This window comes from Lucilia sericata, unplaced genomic scaffold, assembly GCF_015586225.1.
Source record: "Lucilia sericata isolate MDLA Ls3-8-SP2 unplaced genomic scaffold, ASM1558622v1 Contig001865F_arrow, whole genome shotgun sequence".
Taxonomy (NCBI): domain Eukaryota; kingdom Metazoa; phylum Arthropoda; class Insecta; order Diptera; family Calliphoridae; genus Lucilia; species Lucilia sericata.
In genome coordinates this window covers 54838-73872 of record NW_023995756.1, presented here as the reverse complement: position 1 = coordinate 73872, position 19035 = coordinate 54838, and the positions used below count along the sequence as shown (strand labels likewise).

The 19035-nt window shown below is 34.6% G+C and overlaps 8 protein-coding genes across 13 annotated transcripts; 4 read left to right on the top strand and 4 right to left on the bottom strand.

The window, feature by feature from the left end:
- Window positions 1-210: 210 nt before the first annotated feature.
- On the bottom strand, window positions 211-3360 carry LOC119612889 (pupal cuticle protein C1B-like). Of its 2 annotated transcripts, none has more exons than XM_037968771.1 (2): window positions 3316-3360; window positions 211-570 (listed from the first exon to the last, which is right to left on the bottom strand). In XM_037968771.1, exons 1-2 carry the CDS (start codon window positions 3325-3327, stop codon window positions 265-267), a joined length of 318 nt encoding a protein of 105 aa, XP_037824699.1. In that variant the 5' UTR covers window positions 3328-3360; the 3' UTR covers window positions 211-264. The 2 variants fall into 2 exon arrangements, with proteins under 2 accessions (XP_037824699.1, XP_037824698.1); XM_037968770.1 differs by lacking the exon at window positions 3316-3360 and adding an exon at window positions 640-711.
- LOC119612888 (pupal cuticle protein C1B-like) lies at window positions 1012-1552 on the top strand. The gene is made up of 2 exons (XM_037968769.1): window positions 1012-1124; window positions 1194-1552. The coding sequence occupies exons 1-2, from the start codon at window positions 1113-1115 to the stop codon at window positions 1497-1499; spliced, it is 318 nt and encodes a 105-aa protein (XP_037824697.1). The 5' UTR covers window positions 1012-1112; the 3' UTR covers window positions 1500-1552.
- On the bottom strand, window positions 2888-18399 carry LOC119612892 (cuticle protein 38-like). 2 transcript variants are annotated; one of them, XM_037968777.1, is made up of 2 exons: window positions 18347-18399; window positions 2888-3245 (listed from the first exon to the last, which is right to left on the bottom strand). In XM_037968777.1, the coding sequence occupies exons 1-2, from the start codon at window positions 18356-18358 to the stop codon at window positions 2940-2942; spliced, it is 318 nt and encodes a 105-aa protein (XP_037824705.1). In that variant the 5' UTR covers window positions 18359-18399; the 3' UTR covers window positions 2888-2939. The 2 variants fall into 2 exon arrangements, with proteins under 2 accessions (XP_037824705.1, XP_037824704.1); XM_037968776.1 differs by lacking the exon at window positions 18347-18399 and adding an exon at window positions 3316-3375.
- LOC119612897 (cuticle protein 38-like) lies at window positions 2889-7616 on the bottom strand. Of its 2 annotated transcripts, XM_037968786.1 has the most exons (3): window positions 7559-7616; window positions 7194-7490; window positions 2889-2939 (listed from the first exon to the last, which is right to left on the bottom strand). In XM_037968786.1, exons 1-2 carry the CDS (start codon window positions 7568-7570, stop codon window positions 7194-7196), a joined length of 309 nt encoding a protein of 102 aa, XP_037824714.1. In that variant the 5' UTR covers window positions 7571-7616; the 3' UTR covers window positions 2889-2939. The 2 variants fall into 2 exon arrangements, with proteins under 2 accessions (XP_037824714.1, XP_037824713.1); XM_037968785.1 differs by lacking the exon at window positions 2889-2939 and having other exon boundaries at window positions 7164-7490.
- Window positions 5722-8537, top strand: LOC119612898 (cuticle protein 38-like). 2 transcript variants are annotated; one of them, XM_037968787.1, is made up of 2 exons: window positions 5722-5786; window positions 8191-8537. In XM_037968787.1, the coding sequence occupies exons 1-2, from the start codon at window positions 5775-5777 to the stop codon at window positions 8485-8487; spliced, it is 309 nt and encodes a 102-aa protein (XP_037824715.1). In that variant the 5' UTR covers window positions 5722-5774; the 3' UTR covers window positions 8488-8537. The 2 variants fall into 2 exon arrangements, with proteins under 2 accessions (XP_037824715.1, XP_037824716.1); XM_037968788.1 differs by lacking the exon at window positions 5722-5786 and adding an exon at window positions 8060-8116.
- On the top strand, window positions 12447-12932 carry LOC119612895 (cuticle protein 38-like). The gene is made up of 2 exons (XM_037968782.1): window positions 12447-12502; window positions 12572-12932. Exons 1-2 carry the CDS (start codon window positions 12491-12493, stop codon window positions 12875-12877), a joined length of 318 nt encoding a protein of 105 aa, XP_037824710.1. The 5' UTR covers window positions 12447-12490; the 3' UTR covers window positions 12878-12932.
- Window positions 12447-16527, top strand: LOC119612893 (cuticle protein 38-like). Of its 2 annotated transcripts, none has more exons than XM_037968779.1 (2): window positions 12447-12502; window positions 16167-16527. In XM_037968779.1, the coding sequence occupies exons 1-2, from the start codon at window positions 12491-12493 to the stop codon at window positions 16470-16472; spliced, it is 318 nt and encodes a 105-aa protein (XP_037824707.1). In that variant the 5' UTR covers window positions 12447-12490; the 3' UTR covers window positions 16473-16527. The 2 variants fall into 2 exon arrangements, with proteins under 2 accessions (XP_037824707.1, XP_037824706.1); XM_037968778.1 differs by lacking the exon at window positions 12447-12502 and adding an exon at window positions 16039-16094.
- Window positions 17924-18412, bottom strand: LOC119612887 (pupal cuticle protein C1B-like). Its single transcript, XM_037968768.1, has 2 exons — window positions 18347-18412; window positions 17924-18278 (listed from the first exon to the last, which is right to left on the bottom strand). The coding sequence occupies exons 1-2, from the start codon at window positions 18356-18358 to the stop codon at window positions 17970-17972; spliced, it is 321 nt and encodes a 106-aa protein (XP_037824696.1). The 5' UTR covers window positions 18359-18412; the 3' UTR covers window positions 17924-17969.
- Between the last annotated feature and the right edge of the window lie 623 nt (window positions 18413-19035).

The following is a 19035-nucleotide window of genomic DNA, read 5'->3' as shown; positions in this document are numbered from 1 at the left end:
TGTTATACATAAAGTGTAGGAAAAGATCTAAGTTCTTCAAGTTGATAGAGTTTAAAACTTCATAGAATAATTTCAAATAAACAAAATACATACATATAATGGAAATCGTTAAAAAGAACACCTAACCTATGATAATAAAAAATCAATAATTTTCTCAAAATCTAAACACCACAAAGAATTTCCCACACATTAAAAAAAAACACACAAATATTTCAGTCTTTCGTAGTTAAGTCATTTATTGTTTTCAAATTCAATTCTCTGAATCTACTTCTTCAACAAAACGGGGGCAGCGAAGGGAGTGGCAAGAGGAGCAGCATAAGCAGCACGTACAACGGGAGCAGCGGCGTAATGAGCAGCTACAACGGGAGCAGCAGCATAAGCGGCAGGGAAGGCAGCAGAGTGAGCAATATGATGGGCATTATAGGTGGAGGCATAAGGAGCTACATAAGAAGCATGACCAACAACAGCTGGGGCGGCAGCATAAGTCAAAGGAGCAGAGTAAGCCAAAGGAGCTACCAAACCGGGTTTAGCGGCAGCAACAGCCAACAAAGCGAAGAAGCAGACAGCGATCTAAAATAATAAGAATTTTTAGATTAAAATTAATTGATCCTCTAAGGAGTTGATCTCTTTAAAACTTACGAATTTGAACATTTTGTTAAAGTTTGTGATGTTTTATTTTGGTTGTACAATTAGTAATTGTTAAAGTTTGCTATAAAGTTAAAGGTTTTTATACTTTTTTACAGTTACTTGTGATTGTAACTAAAAACAAATTTTGCTAATAAAATTTAACCTTGATCATGAATTAATAACCTTAAACAAAAACATAAATTATTAAAAAATTATATCATTACATTGATAACAGGCGTTTGGATAAGTATAACATAATATGTGTAAAAGCTACCGTTAAAGAAACACACATTAACATTTAACTCAGGTTTAAAAAAAACCTCTACTTTAAACATCACGTTTAGCATAAATTGTTTAAATTAGTTTATTTAATACTAATAGGTTATCGATAGCAAATATTAACTATAAAAGCCTTTAACTTAAACACAAACATTTAACAATTACTAATTGTACAACCTAAACAAAACAACTCAAACTTTAACAAAATGTTCAAATTCGTAAGTTTTAAAGAGATCAACTCCTTAAAGGATCAATTGATTTTAATCTTAGAACTTTTATTATTTTAGATCGCTGTCTGCTTCTTCGCTTTGTTGGCTGTTGCTGCCGCTAAACCCGGTTTGGTAGCTCCTTTGGCTTACTCTGCTCCCTTGACTTATGCCGCCGCTCCCGCTGTTGTTGGTCATGCTTCTTATGTAGCTCCTTATGCCTCCACCTACAATGCCCATCATATTGCTCACTCTGCTGCCTTCCCTGCCGCTTATGCTGCTGCTCCCGTTGTAGCTGCTCATTACGCCGCTGCTCCTGTAGTACGTGCTGCTTATGCTGCTCCCCTTGCCACTCCCTTCGCCGCCCCCGTTTTGTTGAAGAAGTAAATCAGAGAATTGAATTTGAAAACAATAAATGACTTAACTACGAAAGACTGAAATATATATGCGTTTTGTTTTTAAAGTGTGTGATTGAGGTTAGGTTTTTTAGAAAACTATTGATACTGATATATGGTTGGTTGATTATCATAGTAATTTAATGCTCGCGAACAGTCAAGTAGAGTCCAAAGGACTCGATTTTGACAAGTGCACTGCACTCGTCAGATGTAGTATAGTAATAGATCCAGCCAATATCTAATATAGGAGGTCATTAAGTTTAGTCCCAGATATTTCACCAAGGTTGATTATAAATTAATTGCCAAGGAAACAGTTTCTTTGAACGGCTAAAGCAGGGCATTCCCTTTCTTTACAACAGCGACAGTAGTTATTGAAGCGGAGCCCAAGCCGATTAGCATGTTTGCCTAGCACCTAGTGTCGAGTTAACTGGCCTTTTTCGGTTATAAAGTATCTTGAAAGTATCTCATTGAAAGAATGCCACATGCAAAGGCAACGGTAATGTTAGACATACTACCCAACCTTGACAGATCTTCCCAGCAAACAAAAGAACTTCCAAAGATGCGAAAAAGAAGTAGAATTTACTTTATGGAAGTTATGAAAAGGACATACAGAAGAGATGATTTTAACAGAGTCTTGTCATAGGAGGGATGACCTTTTTATTTGATTCCAAATTCACTACTTCTGAAGTCTTTCACACATTTACTTAGTGCTACTTTTACAGTGGTGATACGAGTTATTCTTTTGGAAGTACTTCGTTTTATTTTTGCTGGGTCTTACTAATAGAGAAGTGGTAGAGTATAAGAGTTTCAAAAATTTCAAGTTGCCACGAATATTGACATTATATAGTACCCTACAGACTGGCATTATTGTAAACATTTCAGCTCGAAAAACATTACAGTTGTTACGAAGATGGTGAAACGTACTTTTCACAGCTTCTTCACAGAAGATATCAGAATCAACACCTCATTTAATTTTAGAAAATTCTGATGGTATATTCGCTCGCACTACTCATTCCTGAGAGAAACTTTGACTTTAGGAACTATATCAACGTCCGTGTTTGAGATAATATAGTAGGATGGTTGGTTCATGATATTATATGAAGATATATAGATAGCATGTGTATTATAGACTTCAGAGCTTCTAGTTAAAAGACTAGTTCTTAGAGCACCAGTTATTCAAGTGCATGTTGATCTCTGAACTTTCTTTTTAGTTGAAGTCCACTATACAAGACTTTCAGATGTCTCAAATCTTTAATAATCTGAATTTAATACAAGAGCCGCCCAATATTTAAAAAAAATGTTGGTATCTACATATTTACATTATAGTCTGAGGAAGGTAATACCAAGTAATCTACTATTTTCTAAATGAAATACAAATTATTCGGTTTATCACATTTTTGGTTTCATTTTATTCAAAATTCAATTCTCTGATTTACTTCTTCAACAAAACGGGGGCAGCGAAGGGAGTGGCAAGAGGAGTAGCATAAGCAGCACTTACAACTGGGGCAGCGGCGTAATGAGCAGCTACAACGGGAGCAGCAGCATAAGCAGCAGGGAAGGCAGCAGAGTGAGCAATGTGATGAGCATTGTAGGTGGAAGCATAAGGAGCTACATAAGAAGCATGACCAACAACAGCGGGAGCAGCGGCATAAGTCAAGGGAGCAGAGTAAGCCAAAGGAGCTACCAAACCGGGTTTAGCGGCAGCAACAGCCAACAAAGCGAAGAAGCAGACAGCGATCTAAAAGGAAGAGTTAAAATGTTATACTCTGGATTTTTTTTAATCTTTGCAGAAATATATTAACACTTACGAATTTGAACATTTTTGGTTGAGATTGTGTTTGAGGTTGGTTGTACAATTAGTAATTGTTATTAGTTGTAGCGCAGTTAAAGTCTTTTATACTTTAGCTTAGTATTTAAATTTTTGGGATTTTTGTAAAAATCATAATTGGGTTTCATTTAATATGCCAAACATGATAGTTTTTTTAAGTTAACAGCAGCAAGGTAATATTGGTTTTCAAAGTAAATTTAGGTGGTTAATTAAATATTTACATATGACGTATGTACATTGAACTAATAAAAAAACTATTGATGAGTTTTATAGGTTAAATGGAATTTCAATATTTAAAAAATTTATTACTCATTACTTAGGATATATTTATTTTTATTTGCAAATAATGACTAATATTTCATAAATTTAGTTTTTTTTATTAAATAAGACTAATAGTCAGGTCTATAACTCAATCTATAGTCTGGTCTATAGCCTAGTCTAAAGTCTAATCTACAGTCGAGTCTATAGTCTAAAGTCTAATCTAGTCTATAGTCTATTCTATAGTCTATTCTATAGTCTAGTCTATATTCTAGTCTATAGTCTAGTCTATAGTCTAGTCTATAGTCTAGTCTATAGTCTAGTCTATAGTAGTCTAGTAGTCTATAGTCTAGTCTATAGTAGTCTATAGTCTAGTCTATAGTCTAGTCTATAGTCTAGTCTATAGTCTAGTCCATAGTCTAGTCTATAGTCTAGTCTATAGTCTAGTCTATAGTCTAGTCTATAGTCTAGTCTATAGTCTAGTCTATAGTCTAGTCTATAGTCTAGTCTATAGTCTAGTCTATAGTCTAGTCTATAGTCTAGTCTATAGTCTAGTCTATAGTCTAGTCTATAGTCTAGTCTATAGTCTAGTCTATAGTCTAGTCTATAGTCGAAAGTCTATAGTCGAAAGTCTATAGTCTAGTCTATAGTCTAGTCTATAGTCTAGTCTATAGTCGAAAGTCTATAGTATATTCTATAGTCTAGTCTATAGTCTAGTCTATAGTCGAAAGTCTATAGTCTAGTCTATAGTCGAAAGTCTATAGTCTAGTCTATAGTCTAGTCTATAGTCGAAGTCTATAGTCTATTCTATAGTCTAGTCTATAGTCTAGTCTATAGTCGAAAGTCTATAGTCTAGTCTATAGTCTAGTCTATAGTCTAGTCTATAGTCTAGTCTATAGTCTAGTCTATAGTCTAGTCTATAGTCTAGTCTATAGTCTAGTCTATAGTCTAGTCTATAGTCTAGTCTATAGTCTAGTCTATAGTCTAGTCTATAGTCTAGTCTATAGTCTAGTCTATAGTCTAGTCTATAGTCTAGTCTATAGTCTAGTCTATAGTCTAGTCTATAGTCTAGTCTATAGTCTAGTCTATAGTCTAGTCTATAGTCTAGTCTATAGTCTAGTCTATAGTCTAGTCTATAGTCTAGTCTATAGTCTAGTCTATAGTCTAGTCTATAGTCTAGTCTATAGTCTAGTCTATAGTCTAGTCTATAGTCTAGTCTATAGTCTAGTCTATAGTCTAGTCTATAGTCTAGTCTATAGTCTAGTCTATAGTCTAGTCTATAGTCTAGTCTATAGTCTAGTCTATAGTCTAGTCTATAGTCTAGTCTATAGTCTAGTCTATAGTAGTATAGTCTAGTCTATAGTCTAGTCTATAGTCTAGTCTATAGTCTAGTCTATAGTCTAGTCTATAGTCTAGTCTATAGTCTAGTCTATAGTCTAGTCTATAGTCTAGTCTATAGTCTAGTCTATAGTCTAGTCTATAGTCTAGTCTATAGTCTAGTCTATAGTCTAGTCTATAGTCTAGTCTATAGTCTAGTCTATAGTCTAGTCTATAGTCTAGTCTATAGTCTAGTCCATAGTCTAGTCCATAGTCTAGTCTATAGTCTAGTCTATAGTCTAGTCTATAGTCTAGTCTATAGTCTAGTCTATAGTCTAGTCTATAGTCTAGTCTATAGTCTAGTCTATAGTCTAGTCTATAGTCTAGTCTATAGTCTAGTCTATAGTCTAGTCTATAGTCTAGTCTATAGTCTAGTCTACAGTCTAGTCTATAGTCTAGTCTATAGTCTAGTCTATAGTCTAGACTATAGTGTAGATTATAGTGTAGTATATAGTCTAAAATCTAATCTGTAATCTAGTCTATAAGCGAAATTTTCATATTTTTTTTCCTGAGAAACAATTTTATAAAATGCAACATGCAATTTTTATAAATTTTTTTTTAAATTTAGTTCAATTTAAGTGTAACATTATTTAGCCGTTAAAATATTTCAAATTTTATCATGCCTACACAAAAGTTCAAACCTATTAAGACGGAAAACATGTCACGTACAGAATAGTAAATCAAACCCACAACAAATTATTTCAGCTACTTAAACAAAAATTGTATAAAAGACATTAAAATTACCTTAAATATCAACAATTACTAATTGTACAACCAAACAAAACAACTTAAACTCAACCAAAAATGTTCAAATTCGTAAGTTTTATTAGTTTTTTGAAAATCCATTTCAATTTGTATAACTAATGATTTATTTGTCCATTTTAGATCGCTGTCTGCTTCTTCGCTTTGTTCGCTGTTGCTGCCGCTAAACCCGGTTTGGTAGCTCCTTTGGCTTACTCTGCTCCCTTGACTTATGCCGCCGCTCCCGCTGTTGTTGGTCATGCTTCTTATGTAGCTCCTTATGCTTCCACCTACAATGCCCATCATATTGCTCACTCTGCTGCCTTCCCTGCCGCTTATGCTGCTGCTCCCGTAGTAGCTGCTCATTACGCTGCTGCTCCCGTTGTAAGTGCTGCTTATGCTGCTCCTCTTGCCACTCCCTTCGCCGCCCCCGTTTTGTTGAAGAAGTAAATCAGAGAATTGAATTTGATAAAAAAATAATAAATGATTTAACTACGAAAGACTGAAATATTTGTGTTTTTTGATTTTAAATTAATATACTTAGTTTATTTGAAATTTTAGTTCTGAGTCTATATAAAAGACAGATTAGCAGATTTTAACTGAGTGAAACCTAGAAAGGTAGAAAAGTAAGCCTTTCTAAGGAATTACGCTGCTCTGAATCCGATTCTGGCTTCATTGTCCATTTTTTATACATTTTAGCAGCGTCGTCTAAATGTTTAATCTGTCGGTTTTAAAATAGTGCTTTAACGTTCGTTATATCTCTTAACTTCTTCGAGTTATTAGATGACATAACAAAATTTATATATAAAGAGATCTTCCGTTTGTTATAACATCTCAAATATGACCTAAAACGTGGGTTTTACAACTGTATTTAGAACATGATATCTCAAAAACCTGATTTAATAGAGAATTGTTGATGCCAGAATGGGCTTCAGCATAGGTGATAACCTTTCAATGTTCTCTACGAAAGACTGAAGCCATAACGTGGAAAATACCGTTATTTATAACCGATTTAAGTGAATTAAAGTGTTTTATGGAAGCCTGGTATGAAGTGATTATTAAGAAATTTTTTTTGAAAGATTTTGGATATGAGAATCATGATCAATTAAGACTCGATCCTCTAGAAGAGATTAATAGAAATTGATTTAGGGAACATGAGTACATATAAGAGCTCCACATACAGTCCAAATATAGACTGATGCGAATAATATTTTAAAGTATTAGTTTTATGAGACTTATTTTCGCAAAAACTGATGTGGGTATAAATTAAATATATTTCAGACATCTATGGACTCTGAAGCCTAGTTGGTAGAGAATACAATATAATCTCTTTATCTTTAAAATGGCGACCTAAAGTTTGATTACAAGGTTCATAAGAATGGACCTTGCAAAATTTTCTAGTTGACCGTTATCAAATTAAATAAAAGAAATCATTTTTTTAAACTTTAACACTTTAATTTATTCAAATTCAATTCTCTGAATTTACTTCTTCAACAAAACGGGGGCAGCGAAGGGAGTGGCAAGAGGAGTAGCATAAGCAGCGGCGTAATGAGCAGGGGCAGCAGCTACTACGGGAGCAGCAGCATAAGCGGCAGGGAAGGCAGCAGAGTGAGCAATGTGATGGGCATTGTAGGTGGAGGCATAAGGAGCTACATACGAAGCATGACCAACAACAGCTGGGGCGGCAGCATAAGTCAAGGGAGCGGAGTAAGCCAAAGGAGCTACCAAACCAGGTTTAGCGGCAACAACAGCCAACAAAGCGAAGAAGCAGACAGCGATCTAAAATGGACAAATAAAACATTAGTTATACAAATTGAAATGAATTTTCAAAAACCAATAAAACTTACGAATTTGAACATTTTGGGTTGTTTTGGAATTGAGGGTTTGATGTACAATAAGTAATTGTTGATTAATTAGTTGGAGTTCGATACCTTTTATACTAGTAGTAGTTCATAATACTTTAACTGATGAACGTGACTTGGTAATATCATTAATATTTAGTGGATATTTGTGCGATATGTAATAAAAAGTGCATATACAAACGAACCCTATGTATTTTCAAAATTATTAAAAATTCGAAAATCTTTTTAAGTAGAATTAATAATTTACTGTTTATAGATATAAATAACATTCAGAAAATCCCTAATGCAAAAATAATTATAACACAATGGGTTTTACTAAAAAAAAATTAATTTGTAAAAAAAACCCTATAAACAAACTTAGAAAAACACTTTTAATAACCTCATGCTTAGCATAATTAATGAATCAAAAAGTTGATTACTATTGAACCCAAAAACTAACTTAACTTTAGTATAAAAGTCATTAAACTCAATACATTCAATAACAATTACAAATTGTCTAACAAACCCAAAACAACTTCAAACTTAAACAAAATGTTCAAATTCGTAAGTTTTAAACATTTACAAATCCTTAAAGGATTATTCGATTTTAATAACAAAAAATCTTATTATTATTTTAGATCGCTGTCTGCTTCTTCGCTTTGTTGGCTGTTGCTGCCGCTAAACCCGGTTTGGTAGCTCCTTTGGCTTACTCTGCTCCCTTGACCTATGCTGCCGCTCCCGCTGTTGTTGGTCATGCTTCTTATGTAGCTCCTTATGCCTCCACCTACAATGCCCACCATATTGCTCACTCTGCTGCCTTCCCTGCCGCTTATGCTGCTGCTCCCGTAGTAGCTGCTGCCCCTGCTCATTATGCCGCTGCTTATGCTACTCCTCTTGCCACTCCCTTCGCTGCCCCCGTTTTGTTGAAGAAGTAAATCAGAGAATTGAATTTTGAATAAAAACAAAAATGTGATAAATCGAAAAATTTGTGTTTTTATAGTATTACGATCTACATTTAGGATTTCTCAATTTGAAAACTATTTGATTGAGAGAATTATTTGAAATTCATTAATTTATGAACAACAAATTGCTGAATGTTCGACTCGAACCTCATCGTTTTGCTGTATATGTATTTTTTACATATAATAGAACATTATAAACGTTTTTAGTATCAGGCAATCTATAATCATAAGTTCCCTATACCATACATCTCACATTTACCGAAATCGTTTTGTTAACTTTCGTTGAAAATGAATACTTTTGGTATTGAAGTTATTAGTTTGAGACAAGCATAAATCAAGTGTCCTAAGTTCTTCAAATAAGGTCCCAAACTTTCTATTGCAGTGCACAAGGTCGCGAAATCAAATATCACGCCCCGCATACACATATATCGATTTTCACGTCACTCATTTTTACTTTTTAACTTCGGGCCAATTGTATTGTAACTATATGTCTCCTCCCGGGTCATGTTTCCTTGATGAAAAACTCCATTTTGGTGTATTGCAATCCCGGGATATAGAGGTGCTACAAATACCTCTAGTCTGCCGGGACTATAAACTAGTGATGATCAGATGTATCCTCGGCCTTTCCTTGAAATGATTTGACATGGGGTCTAACCAGAGTACCATATAATCTGGCACTACGGGTGGCCGGTTACCCACAGGACCTAGTCCTGACCGGTCAATTGGTTGAGGTTCTTTCGGGATCCACGTAGTGGCTGTGGTTTATACCCAAATTCGGGGGGAGAGAATGTTGGTTTAAGGACTGATATATCCAAATGTCCGGATTTTCTCTCCGGTGCTGTTGCCATCTCAATAGATGTTACAAGTTGATGTGACAAAGCAACTTATGCTGGATTCCTGTTGAATTCAGGAATCCTGGAATCCAGTCCAATACTCTTCGCATAGTAGGGCGCCAGTATATGTTGGGGAATTTTCAGGTTGACACTTGGTAGTTGCCTGCCATTCCGTAGATCGTTCTTTATGGTCTGAGAATGGAACTGATGAATTGCCCGACACGAGACTAGTACTGATTTAGTAGACCTTTTGCTTCAGGGAAGATCTTGGTGCTCTTGCCATCTCAACAGGATTCATATTGTTTCATGCTACGCGACATACGATTGAGGTCCGTTCCCTCAATTCGTCGCGGCAATTATTGGGTTCGAATTGACTTTGGAAATTTCTACATCCTTTGTCACATTATCTGACATTTCGATATTTCGGGCTGCCAAATACGTCTCTAGGTGCTGTTGTCGAATCAACAGAGCCCTCTCAGTAGTGTGATTGCGCGGGCTTTAAGAGGTTAAGGAATGCACTGGAATGCGTCATAAGTTGATTGGGATTGCATTTTAAATAATGCAATCTTGCATGACATCATAAGGGTGGTAACCTTTCGAAAGTACCGAAAGATTGATTTTACCTGATGTTGGGGTTTGCCGCCCCAGTGATTGCTTTTTCCTTGTCGGGGTTTGCATTGGGATTGATCCCATGCTGCCTGTCATTCCGCGACGGGGATACTATGGCAAGAGATTAGATAGCTCGAGTTCTTCATGACTTTAACAGTCATTACTGGCTTAAAAATACGAGTTTAACGATAAAATTCGACACAAATAAGTTTTTTACAAGCCGATCTCTCAACCGGATTTTATGAGCATCAGTCCATAATTTATCCTACCCCCCATATAAGGTCTGCTTCAGAAAATGACTTCAACGCTCATTAATAGCTTAAAAATACGAGTACAACAATGATATTCGATATAAACACTCACGACTGAACTAAAAATATGTGTACAGTGATAAAATTTGATGAAACAAATAAGTGTTATACGAACCGAAATCTAGCTACCAAACTTCTACAGATAGTTCAGCGTACATGCTGCTTGGGTATAAGTGGAGTCATGAGCACTACGTCAACCAAGGCTCTGGAAACAATGCTAGATATTCCACCCATTGAAACATATATAAGATATGAGGCGGCACTTACAGCCGAATGGCTCATAACTTTAGGCGAACTGGCCAAAAGCGGCTATAGGACACGTCGGTTATACTGGACACATTGGAAGGCTATACACAATCATCGGACGTGCCCGATCGCATACCAGAGACAAAATATGTCGGAAACCGTGGGTAGAACCACAAAGATCCTATGGGGTAACCCTAACGAGAGCAGGACGAGAAGCCTCCTTAAAATGAACATTGTAAGGTTAGTTAAAGGACAGTCCTCTCTACATGCTCTACATTCGCCTGAATCCGCACGTCCAATTTTGCATAGGTGTGCCCGTAATCCTGTGTGTCCACTCAGAATACGTACCATTATACTAACCTCAGATTGTTCATTTTAAGGAGGCTTCTCGTCCTGCTCTCGTCCTGTCGGTTATACTGGACACATTGGAAGGTTATACACAATCATCGGACGTGCCCGATCGCATACCAGAGACAAAATATGTCGGAAACCGTGGGTAGAACCACAAAGATCCTATGGGGTGACCCTAACGAGAGCAGGACGAGAAGCCTCCTTCTCGTAATCCTGTGTGTCCACTCAGAATACGTACCATTATACTAACCTCAGATTGTTCATTTTAAGGAGGCTTCTCGTCCTGTCTCTGGAGCACTTTCTTTGCCATTGTCAGGCTTTCCCCGAAATTAGATCCAAATATCTTGGAAGTGATATTATTCCGGATATAATATCCCTCACGAACACTGATTGGAAACTTCTTAGGAATTACGTCCAGGAAACTGAGTTTCTGAACATCGGACGATCATACATTTAGTGAATACTATATAAGGTTTTTGTTTTTACCAACAAACATTTTCCATAAGTAGGCCCGATAGTGGCCTAGGTTTATTTCTTCGGATTTGATGTAGATACATCCTCCTACCAACCTGACCTAACCTAATCATCTACCACATTTTACGACAATCGGTCTATAATTGACCCTACCGCCCATATATTTTCATGGTTTAAAAATAGGACAAACTATCTTGTTTTTAAAACTTTATATTTTGCTGTGTCCATAATTGTCTTAAACCCTATCCCAAATATCAATCTAATGTTTATAGGGGATCATTCCATTTACGGCAAACGGTTTGATGGTGGGTATATAAGATTCGGCATAGCCGAATATTACACTCTTACTTGTTTAAGATATTTTTCGGTATCTCGGGGACTATGGGAGATTTCGTAACACACAGTTGAACCTGATATGTTTGCAAGTTGATTTACAGTTGTTTGGCTTTGTAAGCGTTCGATATATTTTTCTTTTATAGAAAGAAATTTACTTCGGGACTATATATACAATCGCGAAAAAGAATTTAATACATAAGCAAGTAGAATACAAAATGGCTGAGTTAAGCGAACATTGGCACCTATATACCCCTGCAAACATGGTCTAAATCGGGGGTAAAATTAACTAGTGCTTAATTTTTACCCCATTGGATAGAGATAATTCGTGAAAGAATTAGATTTTATCACAGAATTAATTAAAAATTATTAAATTTTTTCGTTTCATGTCGGTTCTAATTCTAGACGCTAATCTCAAAAACGGTTTTTACTTAGTTCTATCTACTAAAATCACTCCCTACACTTTCAGATTCTTTATCAACCAATAAATAATATTAAACATTAAAATTAAGACTTATTAAACAGTTTTATAATATATTCTTAAAAATATACATATAACCTTTACTTTCAAATTTTAACGGTACCTAATTATAAACAGTAGCCCCAAATTTAATATGTTCCAAATATTCATCATAACAACAAATGACAATTTAATACAACCTTTAAACTACCAACGTGTTAAGCATAATTAATGAACAAACACTAGTTTTTTTTGTCATAACTTTAAACTAAAATAAGTATAAAAGACTTTAACTAAAGCACTATCATTAACAATTACTAATTGTACAACAAACCAAAACAACTTCAAACTCAATCAACATGTTCAAATTCGTAAGTTTGAAAAATTTTCAAACTCTTAAAGGATTAACTGATTTTAATAGAAAATTCTTATATTTCTAGATCGCTGCCTGCTTCTTCGCTTTGTTGGCTATTGCCGCCGCTAAACCCGGTTTGGTAGCTCCTTTGGCTTACTCCGCTCCCTTGACTTATGCCGCTGCTCCCGCTGTTGTTGGTCATGCTTCTTATGTAGCTCCTTATGCTTCCACCTATAATGCTCACCATATTGCTCACTCTGCTGCCTTCCCTGCCGCTTATGCTGCTGCTCCCGTTGTAGCTGCTCATTACGCCGCTGCTCCCGTTGTAAGTGCTGCTTATGCTGCTCCTCTTGCCACTCCCTTCGCTGCCCCCGTTTTGTTGAAGAAGTAAATCAGAGAATTGAATTTTGAATAAAATGAAACCAAAAATGTGATAAACCGATAAATGCTTAAGTGTTTTTTATTGTTTTTTTTTTTTTTTTTTTCTAATTGTAAGGATTGTGAAACTTCTAGATCTATTTCAGTTAAATCACTGATAACGATTTTAATCAAATAGTACCGAAAAACTACATATTTAGAATTACATTAAACCATTAACATAGTTTGTATATACACCAAATCCGAAGAAAAAAAGGTAGACCTCAGTTCGGAATCGAACCCCCGACAACCGGTCTATCAGACTAGAACACTATCCTGCCCAAAAAGATACAATTTGCATATATATTTATATTATGTAGAGTTTGTTACCTAATTGATTTAAAAGTACCAAAAAATTCATTCTATGAGGATGGTCCTGATATGTCAGATCATATGTTTCTAATAACGAAAAAGTACCAAAAATCCTTTCCTACAGATTTTTATTCACTCAGGACTCTAAATGTTTAGATTTAAGTTTGTAGGATCAATATTATAGAAAATTACAAAATTACCTCTTTAAAGAACGAAATAGTACCAAAAAGTCCCCTCTTATATGTTCTCATTTATTCCGGGCTCTACATGATTAATTTCATGTTTAAGGTTCAATATTATAGAAAGCTCAAAAAGTACTAAAAAATTGTTCTTGGTACCAGAGCATATTTAATTTTCGAAGTTCTAAAATGATATTTTCCCTCACACAATTATGCATCTCTGATTTTGACAATAGCAAAACAATAACAACTTTCAGCTTGTTCCCGTTCTGTTTTTATTAAAATAGCTATTTTCTCGAAAGCATGTCTGACAGAATTATTGAATATTTAGATACCGAAGATATCTGGGGTCTTCAGAAAATTGATTTCAAAACACATACAGACGGACTGACGGATAGACAGACAGGCAGACGGACATAGCTTAATCGACTCCGCTATTTATAAGGAGCAGCAGGAGTTACCCAAAAACTGGAGAATTGAGTACCATATGAATTAAAAAGGAAAGATCTTTAAATTAGCCTTTGATTGTCCGAAACACTATAAAGTAATTTTTACACCGAATCATTACTTCCGGTAGTAATGATAACACAATGTGATCGTTTCGTAAGAGATTATATGTAAAACCAAGTCAAACATTAGAATCAACACCAGAGAGGTAAGGTAATGCTAAGAAACGTATTTGACTTTACAAATCCGATCGCATTCTGTCCGATAATTTGACTTCAATTAAAAGTTTCTTTAGTATCTGAAACTGAAGCGATGAGTTCTACTTTAACTTTTTTGGATCGGCCCACATAGCTCCCATATATAAAGTTCTTCCAAAAATATATAATAAATAAAAGTGGGAAGGGTATTATGCGTTTGTGCTGATGTCTGTAACAACCAAAAAAGTATACCAATCGGTTCCGAAACACTTTCTGTGTCCATGTAAACCTTGTGCGCAAGCTACAGGTCGCAATTTCCCAGGAAATTTGATGAAATTTGGCACATGCAAGCAGTCTCGGCTCAAATCGGCGGCGGCTGGTCACCGGCCAAGTTTTGACAAGCCGCGCAGCCGCTGGTTCAAAAACTTATATTTTTCTTTAAAAGTTTGAACTGAGCTGCCACTTTTTTTAGACAAATTGAAAAGAGTTGCCACATCATTTTGTCTTCATGTATAAAAAATTGTTAGAGATAATTTTTCATAAAAATAACTGTAATAATGACTATTTTCTAAAGAAAATACTTATTAGGGTGATCGACTCGATTTTTCAACCGGTTTTAAAACCGGTTTTTTTCTGCTTTACCAGTGTCGGTTTTTTCTTAATGTTGATTTTTCGAATATCGAATAACCCGGTTTTTTCACTTTTTAAAAACCGGTTTCGAATACTTTTATTTGCTTTGTATTCAAAGATTATTTAAATGAAATTTTTAAGTAAATAATAATACAGCTAAATTTTAAAAATATTTGAGTCGAGGAACTAGCGTATATTTTTCTAAAGCTCCTTTGGTTAAACTTTTTTGATTTTCCTAATTAATTAAAAAAATTTATTTGTAAAATTGATAACTGTTTGATAAAATTGTATCAATCTTAAGATTATATTCAAATTACAATAATTAATTTACGGCTGAAATTTTATGGAAGTGTTGGAATGCCTATGCAAATTTCCTAAACAGGGCTTTTAAAATAAGCTAGGATTACATAGTACCTTATGTTTAACAGAAGTGTCCCACTTTTTTCCTAATTTTTTATATTAATGAAATAAAGTAAATCAGACGACTAGATCTATAGTTATAATCTTTTAAACTGTTAAAAATCATTTCGGGCCATGTTTTATTAATCAAATTTAAAAATAAACATTAAGTTTTTCAAATTAAAATATATTTTTTTTAATTGTAATGAAAAACCGGTTAACCGGTTTTTTCTGAATTTGAAAAATATCAACTGGTTTTTTTTAAATGTCAACTATTCGAACTATTCGAAAACCGGTTTTTGGAAAATGTCGAATAATCGATCACCCTAATACTTATATAGAGATACTTTTCTATCTAACAAACCAAAATAAACACATTTTTCTATGTAACAAACGCATACATAGAAATTTTTCTGAAAAGAACAAATTCTCAGCATAGATTTAGCCGATATTTTAGCCGCCGCCGGTATATTTTATAACAAGTCGCCATCACCGACCAAAAATGGTCGAGCCGCCGATCATTTTGCATCGGCTTGTATCTCTGATCGGGCCTCATTTGACGCTAGCCTAGCATACAAAGTCCCCTTCACAATTACAAGGTAATAAATTTCGAATAATAAACAAATTTTACAATCTCCTACTAAAATCATTTTCTAAAATTTAATTTTTGCAATTCATTAATTCATTTAATATTGACATAATTATGTCAAAATGTATAAAGTTATAAAAAATTACTTATTGTAAATGTAGAGTATTATTAACCACTTCATACAAGAACAATGTTTTTCGTAAGTATATTTAGTTTTTGTAAATTTACCTCTAAAACTTACTATTAAAATAAATTAAAATTAATTTTGAAAATGCCACCATGTCTGGCATAATAAATAAGACCTTAATGTTAACTAAGAAATGACTAAGTAGCTACTGAAACAAGTATAAAAGACGGGTGTACTCCCAACATCATTAACAATTACAAATTGTACAATCCAACCAAAACATCACAAACTCAAACAAAATGTTCAAATTCGTAAGTTTTAATATTTTCAAGTTTTTAAAGGAATAATTAATTAATTTGAATATAATATTTTTATTCTTTTAGATCGCTGTCTGCTTCTTCGCTTTGTTGGCTGTTGCCGCCGCTAAACCCGGTTTGGTAGCTCCATTGGCTTACTCTGCTCCCTTGACTTATGCCGCTGCTCCCGCTGTTGTTGGTCATGCTTCTTATGTAGCTCCTTATGCTTCCACCTACAATGCCCACCATATTGCTCACTCTGCTGCCTTCCCCGCCGCTTATGCTGCTGCTCCCGTAGTAGCTGCTCATTACGCCGCTGCTCCCGTTGTAAGTGCTGCTTATGCTGCTCCTCTTGCCACTCCCTTCGCTGCCCCCGTTTTGTTGAAGAAGTAGATTCAGAGAATTGAATTTTGAATAAATAAAACCAAAAATGTGATAAACCGATAAATTTGCGTTTTGCTTTTATTATTTAATGATCTACGAACCTATTTTAAGGCGAAGAATTTTGAATACTCATTTCAAAGTTACTCCTATTAATGACAATTACATTACTATGCTTGCTATCGCCTATAGTCACATAAAAAATAGGTTCGTTTTGTTTCATAAATAGTTCTATAGTTCCCGAAAAACATTATTTAGAACTTAAGATTTTTAGTATCAGGCAATTATATTCTGATATCTCCATCAAATTTCTACATTTCGGAAGTTGCCAAAACCAAAATTATTTGTTGATATTTTAAACCCCAAGGTCCAGTAAAAAGGTCAATAAGAGTGACGTCTATAATGCAATATCGTCTTACTTCTTATCTACTTCTTAATTTAATCTCCTTGAAGTGAGGGAACCGTAATTCCAAAAAGGACTATGTATATATACTGTGGTGTTCTAGAGAGCATAATAAAATGTTCGCGGAAATCAAACGATAACAGTGGAGTCAAATTCTCTGCTCCGAATCGTGAGCAGAATTTGACTTACTTATTACTTATTTACTCTGTGGTTCAATCGAATCAGTTTGTACCATCTAACTTCTGGATCTACATCGATCTCAACTAGGAAGTTACAACATCGAGCTTCCATATAATGATTTTAGTAGGAGTTCATGCAATATAGATAAATATGAATCGGCTTCTGTATACATGTTCTAATCTGGAGACTGCACAAAGTCAGATATTGTTTGTTCCAATTTATTCCTAAAATAGTTATGAGTTGTCCGATGTTCATCTAAAGCAATTCATGGTGTCAAATTAAATACTAATACAACTGTCAAGGGCTGTAGTTTATGCTGCTAATTCAATATTCGTTCTATATAGGTATGTGGCTGTATTCAGCTGCTTTCATCTTACCCTACAATCCTCTTAGGGTAGAGATTGGATTCATCTGTCAATGGGTTAATGCCTGACAATGAAGTTTGTTGTTTTTAAGTATATATTCTCAAGATTACTTGGGGACAGTAAAGTGACGACTGTCTTCGCTCTCGCTTACAACTAGGACACTAAAGTGATGACTATCTTCACTCTCTTTTACTAAGAGTACATTAGTGGCGAAAGATGTACACAACCAGAAGATTAGACATTAGTGGAAATAACTATATTTTTCAGAAGCATTGACTCTTTATACAATTGCTGGCTAGTGATCGGACCCCACTTAACACTAGATCAAGGATATTTAACAAATAATGTAAATGATCACTTCTATACACTTGTACCACTATGAAGTTCGGTATTAATAACTATCGGGCCATATTGGAACCTAAGCCCCATATAACATCTTTCTCAGAAAACTATGAGAAGAAACTGATTCCAATATTATTCGGATAATCATATTATAACCAAAGAAAAGCAGCATATTTTCAATTTATCACATATTTATTTATTCAAAAACACTTCACTGATCTACTTCTTCAACAAAACAGGGGCGGCGAAGGGAGTGGCAAGAGGAGCAGCATAAGCAGCACCTACAAAGGGAGCGGCGGCATAGGGAGAAGCAGCTACAACTGGTGCAGCGGCATAAGCGGCAGGGAAGGCAGCAGAGTGAGCAACATGGTGAGCATTGTAGGTGGAGGCAAAAGGAGCTACATAAGAAGCATGACCAACAACAGCAGGAGCAGCAGCATAAGTCAAGGGAGCAGAGTAAGCCAAAGGAGCTACCAAACCGGGTTTAGCGGCGGCAACAGCCAACAAAGCGAAGAAGCAGACAGCGATCTAAAATTTTAAAAACAACTGCATTAACAAGGATGTTTTAAAACACTAAATATTTTGTTTAAACTTACGAATTTGAACATTTTGTTAAAGTTTAAAGTTTGTTATACAATTGTTAATTGTTGCTTTTCTTGAAGGTGTTAAAGTATTTTATAGTAAAATCTGCTTAGTGTTCAAGTTGTTTTAATTTAATGTTTTTTTTTTATGCAGATATTTACACTTTCATTATTTATGCTGAACATGCTGTTCAAATATTAAACTGGACTGAGTAATTGAAGCAAATATTTTGACAAATATTTCCTTTAAATCGTGTGTAAATTAAGGGCCAACAACAAGTTCAATAGTCGTAGGTTTAAATATATGTGAAAACAAGTAAACTAAGTGATTGTTTATAACAGGACAGTGGGAGATAAAATTAAATTGTCAGAGTAACTTAAATCACTCTGTAAAGTATTATAATAGAAAGCCAAATAGTCTGTATAATAAAAAAAACTATTTTGTTAACTAATTTCAAACCTTAATAAATGTAACATAACTTTTCTTACACACTGTAAGCAATAACAACTTTTCTACTTACCTTTTGTAAATTATGCAAATAAACAATTTAAAGAGTTTAATTTAGACACCATAAAATGTCATTTAAAATGGCCTTTAAAAGGTTTAGAAGTAGTAGTTAAAATACTACTTTCGGCATAAATTAATTAAAGTAAAGTTTTAATTGAATAAAGAGCCTAAAAGTCTAGTAACTGTTGTATTGAAT